General features: G+C 33.6%; 2 protein-coding genes across 2 annotated transcripts in view; both read left to right on the forward strand.

The window, feature by feature from the left end:
• On the forward strand, positions 1-1,293 carry LOC118733276 (high mobility group protein DSP1-like). The gene is made up of 3 exons (XM_036462613.1): positions 1-280; positions 343-517; positions 613-1,293. Exons 1-3 carry the CDS (start codon positions 252-254, stop codon positions 655-657), a joined length of 249 nt encoding a protein of 82 aa, XP_036318506.1. The 5' UTR covers positions 1-251; the 3' UTR covers positions 658-1,293.
• Positions 1,294-3,822: 2,529 nt separating this feature from the next.
• Positions 3,823-8,395, forward strand: part of LOC118734485 — a 7,664-nt gene continuing 3,091 nt past the window's right edge. Inside the window, exon 1 of the mRNA XM_036464203.1 lies at positions 3,823-4,543. Within this exon, the coding sequence (XP_036320096.1) occupies positions 4,164-4,543 (380 nt within the window). The 5' untranslated portion in view covers positions 3,823-4,163. The remainder of the gene's footprint in view (positions 4,544-8,395) is intronic.

Here is an 8,395-nt window from a genome sequence, read left to right on the forward strand (position 1 = left end):
CTAACAATACGACGCCAGTTTTATGTACTTTTGTTCATCTTTATATTGTAATAATTAATAAGGTTTCTAGATATTTTGTTGTTAATTCCGTTGAAGTAAATTGTATTAACAACTAAATATTAATACGTGTTCATTTAGTGCATTTATTAATGTAAATGTGAGTTGATTTAAACGAAGCGGTTTTTGCAAATACATACGCGTCCTTTGATATCCCTTTCTTAAATTTGGATAACATTTCGGTAGTAGGTAAAATGGATCCGATTGCGCCGAAAAGATCATTGTGAGTTCGTAGCCAAGCTGTCGCTATAACAAGAAATCTAAAAATCGCTTTAATTTCTTTAGATCTGCATTCTTCTGGTTTTGCAATGAAGAACGCAGCAAAGTTAAGGCTGCCAATCCCGAATATGGCTTTGGCGATATTGCCAAGGAGCTTGGTCGTAAATGGTCCAATGTGGATCCAGAGGTTAAACAGAGGTACGTGTTATTGGCCGAGAAGGACAAGGCGCGCTACGACCGTGTAAGTAATGGCATAATTAACTTAAAACCAAATGCATTGACACCGTTCTTTGGAGGAAAATCACTTAATATGTATTTTCCAATGTTTTATTCCAGGAAATGACTGAGTTCAAAACCAGCGGGAAAATACCCACGAAGTAGAAAATTTTATTCTGCATATTACTCACTGCCAGTATAAAACCAAGTGCGACTTTAATAAAACCAATATCACATGCAACAGAGTATTTGCCATGCAGCAAAATAGAAGCATAAAAAACTTATCAGCGAGGTAGAGTTAATAATAAAGACATCTTTGAATAATTACAATGTCATGTTCAGAAAACTCAGATACAATTATTATTTTTTATTTATTTGTTTCGCTAAATTTTGGATTCCTATTTTTTGAAAACGTAATAATTTACATATGCAATATAGGTATACATATTTATGTACATGCATTTCTGTATCAAACAACCAAAATATTTGAAAATTTATTTATTTTTTCGTTTATTTTGAAAGTGTCGACTTATGGTAGATAAACGACCATTAGTCGGTTATTTATGGTATTTTCAATGTCGTTTTCTCTTTCAATAAGTACAAGTCTACACTCGTAATAGGGTTGATATTTTATTTTTTCCATTCACCATTAAGAAAAATCTACACGCAAGAAAAAAAACTCATCTTTGCAAAGAAATGCGGTTGAATTCCAGTATTAAAAAAAATGTATGTACGCGTATCTCCAATGTGAATATGCATTCGAAACAGTTCAAAATTGGACACCACACTCAACAGAAGAAAGCATACTATAATAATAATGCAAATATGCAAACAATAAAATTTATATAATAGCATGGTAAGATTTCAAATGTACGTATGGTGTAAAAACCAAAAAAATGAAATTTTTTCATAATTTAAATTAAATGGCAGTTGGAATTTAAGAAATTTTGTTTGGATTCTGGTGGAATAAATACTCTTTTTTTATAATTCTTTTATACAATTGCGATTGACATTAAAAGAATAAAGGCAAAATTAAAACAAGAAATTTCAATTCACATATTTATTTTTGAACGGAAAACATTGTATGTAATGGGTGTCATTATTTTTTTATGTGGTACAGCTTAGAAATTTTCACATAAGCAAATAAGAATATCTTAATATTTTCGTTTCGTATAAGAATAAAGTTCTTATAAAGTTTATTCCTTAGTAACTATTAATAATAATATAAGATTGACACTTACACATATGGTATGCCGACTCCGAACGGCGATTGTATTTTTATGAGAATTGAGCATTGTTTAGAAAAAAACTTGTCTATATATTTTGCTTTGACCAGGGCTTGTACCCAGGCTCTGCGGAGTTGTGCCGTGCACTGCTAACCACAACACCACAGCGGCCGCCAGTAATTATTAATGATTCTAAAATAAATGAGAACTTATTTTTATTACTTCCTTAAAAGCCAATTCAATAACAAATTTCTTTTTAGTATATTTTGTTTATTTATCGAGATTTTAAAAGCGACATGTGCCTTAATACACAAATATCATGACAGTGTGGTGAGGGCATAATGTACATACACTCGTTATCGAACCCCGAAAGAAATCATAGCCGGTAACATAACCAGTAATCACAGTAGGAGCGTTCCTTATCTCCCAGAAATAGTCGGAAAAAGTCCGAAGTAGTCAGATTTAGTCCAAAAAGCGTTCCTTAACTCGGAAATGACAGCAAAAATGAGAGAGCAACAGTCAGTGAGAGTCACTCTCATCAGTCCGAAGTAGTCAGATTTAGTCAGAAGAATTTTTTCTGGCAAAATCCTGAAAAGTGTCAAACTCAACTGAAGTTAAATTAACGGAAATTAAAGAATACGCTAAAAGTGAGAATAATCTAAAAAGTAAAAGAAATGAATTGAAATTGGAAGGAGGCAAAAAATAATTGATATAGCAAGTGTTTATTGTGCTTGTGCTTGTGTGAATGTTTTTTGTACATACATTTCTGTTCTTATTTAACGTTAGTTTTGTTGTTGCGTATTAAACACACCTTGGTAATAAAACTTTTCGTAGTTTTTCACCATGATGTAATAATGCAAGGTGGTATCGGTTGTGACAGCCCGATTTGATACTGCCTTACTGCCATACCTAAACAAAAGCGTTGGGCGGTTGACAGTTTCGCCGTTTTCTGCAGCCAACTTCAATACCTAACGCCCTATCAAAATCGGATTTTCCAACCGCTCAGCATTGACCCCGCGTTGTTTCGGTATGCTTCATACAAATTGTGGCTTTGTTTCTTTTCTTATCGAGCAGATAATTATTAAGAAGAAGAACGGGGAAGTTGAGAGAATTACGCTCACAGAGAGCGAACTAAAGAAATAGTAAAGAAACGCAAAACTAGCAAGTAAACAGCTGATCGATGTATTTGACTACTGAAAATATTTGGCGCGAATTTTTGTTTATCCATTTTGACAGCTGCTAGTTTCCGCTAGTAAAAATTTTACTCACTCCACTCACTATTTCTTAAAAGCACCAAGTAAATGCAGGCGACATGTAATTGCAAAACATTTGATATGTACTTTGACACTTTATCCATTTTCGTCGATTGTCGTATGTTAATTTCGGTAGGTTGTGGGAAATCGCGATTAAAGTTTGCAAAGATAAATTTTCTCCAAAGTCTCTGAAAATGTTACTAGTTCCCAAAACTCTTAAATTATTTAATTTTTAATGTTTATTGTTAATTAGTTTTGAGTTTATAAAGGATTTTCTTTAGTCAAATTTTGTCGTAAGCGCCATTTGTCCACAATTTGGCAGCCACTTTGTATGAAATACGACAAAATGTGATCAAAAATTTCTACTAAATTAACGACACTTTTCACTCAATATCTCGGAAACTAAAGGAGATATCCAAAAATAGAGAACACCATTTCTAAGATATTGATTAGTTTAATATGACTGCATCACTAACTAAATTTTTACTAAATTATGGAAACAATTGTAGTCAATATCTCGGAAGGAGATATCTAAAAACTGATAACACCAATCGAAAGACCTTATTTCAAAATATATAACTGCATCTAGAACTTTTATCCAGGCGACGATTTGTACCCGGAGAAAATGTCCGGGCTGTTTCGGGAAGGAAGAAGGAGACTTACGATCCAATACGATCTCATTTTCGCTCTCTATTACCCAGTTTATTGAGTACGGGAATGATTTCTGGGCTATTTTGGGCACCCGCGGGATCCCGCGTTAAGTACGGGACAGAACCTAATGTGTAGCCGGTATTTGCTGCCCATGATTCAATAATGTTTGCTGCCTATCGACTTTATGATCGCCAAGGCCATCAGCTGATCGTGGTATCGTTCGTTGTTTGTTTTAATTCCTACGTTCGCTTTTATATTTCTGACGTTTATTATTTGCTGCTGCCATATGTTTATTTGTGCATTTTGCCTTTTTAAGCTATTAGCTCTACCATAAATAAATAAACAAAGATTAGTTAAACATACACGCCCATACACTGGTATACGTGCACATTTTGGTGGGGAGAACTAGATGCTTATAATAATTTACTCGAATGTGAGGTCGTTTCGTCGCACCATAAAAATAAGATAAAATGATTAATGTCCAGTTTACACGCTGACGCATGGCGATAAGTTTTAATCAACTTCATTAATTAATACATATATGTATATGCATGTATGTTCGATACATGAACAAATTGGTATAGAAATTATGGAGAATATTACTTCAATTTTGGATTTGAGAAGATTGACACGCCAACAGTGCATACGGAAAAGTAATTTACCTGAATGCATAGAAACGGATGCCGATGGCGCAGACGCAGATGGCGTTGATGCTGGAACACATGCGTGGAAGGAAAAAATCGTGTCTTTCAGGGATATAGCAGCAACTGTAATTTCTATATTAATGCGAGTCATCACAGTGCTTCTCAATATTAAATTGGCTGTGGAATATCATCAACAAGGAGAGCATAGCTATTTCGTTTGGACAGTGGTTTGCATGATAATACCGATGTGTGTTACTGCTTTAATATACGCACAGATGTAAGTTGAATAATTTGGAAAATAAACATACACGAATATTTTATGCATGCACTTATGTACAGCCCACTTCACTTGAATAGGTATACCTATATGTGTATACACATATTTTCCACAAGATCCAGGCTTATATCTGGGGCATCAGAGAAGTTTAATTTTGATCTCGCTTAAGGATTATTAATTTCGAAGAAAAGTGGTGAAAATGAAGAAAACAGCTTGATTACTTTGGATTTCATTCCACTTTATATCAAATTAAACGAAAATTATGTGTCTGTTATCAGGTTATCTGGTTAAAACTTATTATTCTGTAGTGTATTTTATTATTGCAAACTGAATAAAAAATATAACCAGATAACCTGATGGAAAGTATGAACAACCACTATTCTTACTATTTTAATTCACTTGAATAGGTACAAAGATGCGTAGCCTCCTTATATGTATAGCAAAATTATTAGAATTACATTTAAAACATTTTTAAGAATTTAAAGGTTAATTAGACTTTAACACAGCAAGAATTGGCAGAGCGCCTGCAAAAATGCATAAATGGTGAGCTTCATGGATCCAGGACTTCGCAGGCGATTTGTTTTAAATAAAACTGAAGGAAATACAAATGTTTCTAACAGCTGAAGCCGGCTCACAGCATTGCAAAAAAAGCATGAAATGGAGCCAGAACACAATGCTAGACGGAAATACAAAAGTCCTTTACCAGGTCTGTATCTTATTGTCGAGATAGTGGACCAAAATGAAAGAAAAACGTTGGTGTTGACGACACCACAAGGGAACCACGGATTACTCTATACCAGAGGTGGGCAACTTTGGCAGAGCATTTTTGTAGTGTGCGTGCAATTGATGTCGCTGTGTGCGTGCGAACAACCCTGCAAACCATTTGTTCAGAGTATTCTGCATTGTAAAGAATTTTTAAAGAATTCGTTAAGATTTAATTCGATTTTTTGCCGAATTTTCTAAAATGAAATAAATTACGCACACTTCCATTCTTTTACGAAATTTCGGAAGAAAATCTGTGAAGCAACGAAAATAATGCTGCTATGTGAAGAATATCGAGCCTTAACCGCCAAAATAACGTAAGCGACATTTTTTTTTTAATTTTCCTTTTGATGCAGAAATGCACCTTAAATGCTCTAGGAATATTTCTGCATCCAAAAGAAAATTTTGAAAAAAATGTCGCTTACGTTATTTTGGCGGTTAGGGCTCGATATCTTTCCGAATTTTTCCAGAATTTTCTTTATTTTTCGTACAGAAATTTCTTTACGAGTTCGTGTCAACCACTTCATATAATTTTCTTTGAAAATTCGTAAAAAAATCGTTACAGAAATAAGATACTCCTAACGATTTCCTTAAGATTTCGGGAACTTTGGTTTGCAGGGAAGTCGTGCAGTTGTATGAAGCTTTCGCTGCCTTCTCAAGCATATCGTGTATGTATATGCGTCCGCTGGGTAGGCGCAGTCCAGCTGTGCTCTGTACACTTGTGTGTTTACAAAATGTTAAAAAAAGGCATCAGTTTTACTATACAACCCTAACCTTGTACTACTCTCATGCCTGAAAGAACCACTAAAAAATTGTGGTTTTCTCTGGCGAAAAGTTAAATTTTGTTCGCTACAACGGATTTAATAATAATTGTCACGATATTTGAAAGGACGAACGTTGTTTGTTTCCCCTCTATGATCTAGAAGAGAGTATGGCGGTCTGAACTGCGATTTCGTATTCCAGAGCAGTTGAGATAATATTTCAAGTTTCCAAAATTACGAATAATCCATACAAAACAAGTATTAAGGAATTTTTTTTTTTTTTACATTTGTCGCATATTTTCACAACTTGTTATTGAATATGCTAGAAAATTACGCGCCGATTCGCCCTACAGGTGTTGTAAAAACGAGGATAACGAAGCAAAGTCGTGTTTTTTCAGAGTACATTCATTCACAGGACCTAAGTTTAATGGAAAATATTTGGAATAGGATGTTTTGCAATTTTGCTTGTCACATAAAGTAGTAAGCAGCGAGATGTCCTTGATTTTTCAAAGCGCCTATAATAATGTATACCGGATAGGGGTTTTTTCCATACATTGGAATTAAGCATGTAGTGTCTAATACTAAAAGTGTTATATATTAGAATTAAAAGGAATTGTATGCTTTTGATGGTTCAATCTAGGTTTTTCCTTGTGTTAAAGCCACTGTGCCTATTCAAGGGATTCACAATAATAAGCACAAATAAGATAGCCGTTTTCTCAATTTTCACCACTTCTTTAAAACTTATAATTCTTCAATATGAGATCAAAAAACCGCATACCTAACATTTTTCCAAGAATTTGAATAAAAAATTTAATTTTTTGGTGTAATCGGTAAAATTTGTTGGATTTTTATAATTTTTGTACAAATTTTGAAATGTGGGTTTGTATGGTGCTGGTTATATAGTATGCTAGACTTTTATAAAAGATAACTAGCCGGTATGTACACATACGCATTTGGAGAAAACAGGGGGCAACCCTATTCAAAAAAATAAAGCCTCATTGTACACCTTTTTAATGCAATCTTATAATTTTTTGACAGGCTGCAATAATAAACCTTATTGCACATCTGGAGGCCAAGTCCTTTCATTTGACAACTAATTTTTTTGTCCAAGGAACAGCCTACAATTTTTCGTATAGGCGGCAACTCTCTTCCAAAAAATAAATCCTTTTTCTCATCTGAAGGCCAAGCTCAGCGGAAATAGATGACACGCCATTTCTTTAAATTAAATTAATTGGTGCTCGTATGTATTTAAATACATATATGCTTGTGTGTACACCAATCTATTAATATCGTTGAATTATTAATATCTATTGCAAAATTCTATACAGGCAACACTAAAACGTAGAAAATAAATAAAATAAAAAAACTTCTTAATATACCACGCTTTTTAGTTTTCAATCTCATGAACTGTTTATAATGGCTTCATAAAATTTCAAAATAAAAGTTATCAAGAAAAAATTATATGGGACTGAGAAATATTATTTTCTTCTTTATAAAAGCATGATATATTAAAAAGTTTTTTATTTTATTTATTTTATAATTAAATGAACTGTGAAAATCTGATGTAATTAACAAAAAATGCCTTCACGTATTATATGTAAGGTAGTATTTTTTAAAAATGTGGCAACCCCACTTAAAAACTAAAAGCTTAGTTCACATCCGGAGACCATATTGACTGCTGAGTGGAAGATCGACCTATCTCGGCAGCCAGTTTTAAAACGCCCAATCTTAATGTCTCCTGGGCGGTAGAAAAGATTGAGTTTTCGATCCGCCCAGTCGCGCTGTGATGGCGGTTGGTAAGGCCTAGTTTCCAATCCACGCTGTTAATCATGCATCACATCTTATAAGACTGGGTTCTGCAATAGTTGTATATCCGTCTCTTGAAAAGAGTAATAGTATCACAATTTTTTAAAACAACTGGTAATTCATTAAAGTACTTTAAACCTTTTTAAAATATATATATTTTTTGTCCACTTCCGTTCTATACTTTGGGAGTATGAAGCAGTTTTTCTCTCTTAATATATACTAGTGTTCGCCCAGCGGTTGAAATTCAACCTTTTAAAATAAGGGGAGCTGAGGTGGGCTGAGTTGAGCCGGGTTGAGTTAATTGAACTGAATTGAGGTGAAATGCGTTGAACAACATAGCAGAATATAACATAAAATAACATAACAACACCACATAACACAACTCAACACAAAACAACACAACATAACATAACATAAGATAACATAACATAATATGACTTAGCACGGTATAACATAACATAGCATAACATAACATTACATAACATTACATAACATTACATAACACAACATAACATAACATAAC

Source organism: Rhagoletis pomonella, unplaced genomic scaffold (genome assembly GCF_013731165.1).
Source record: "Rhagoletis pomonella isolate Grant_MI unplaced genomic scaffold, Rhpom_1.0 Rhpom_scaffold_00002, whole genome shotgun sequence".
Lineage (NCBI taxonomy): Eukaryota > Metazoa > Arthropoda > Insecta > Diptera > Tephritidae > Rhagoletis > Rhagoletis pomonella.

Excerpts from the sequence above, each read along its gene's own strand:
- LOC118733276 (XM_036462613.1), top strand. The coding sequence starts at position 252 with ATGGATCCGATTGCGCCGAAAAGATCATT. Across the intron at positions 281-342 it reads ATTGCGCCGAAAAGATCATT|ATCTGCATTCTTCTGGTTTT; the intron begins GTGAGTTCGTAG and ends TAATTTCTTTAG. Across the intron at positions 518-612 it reads ACAAGGCGCGCTACGACCGT|GAAATGACTGAGTTCAAAAC; the intron begins GTAAGTAATGGC and ends GTTTTATTCCAG.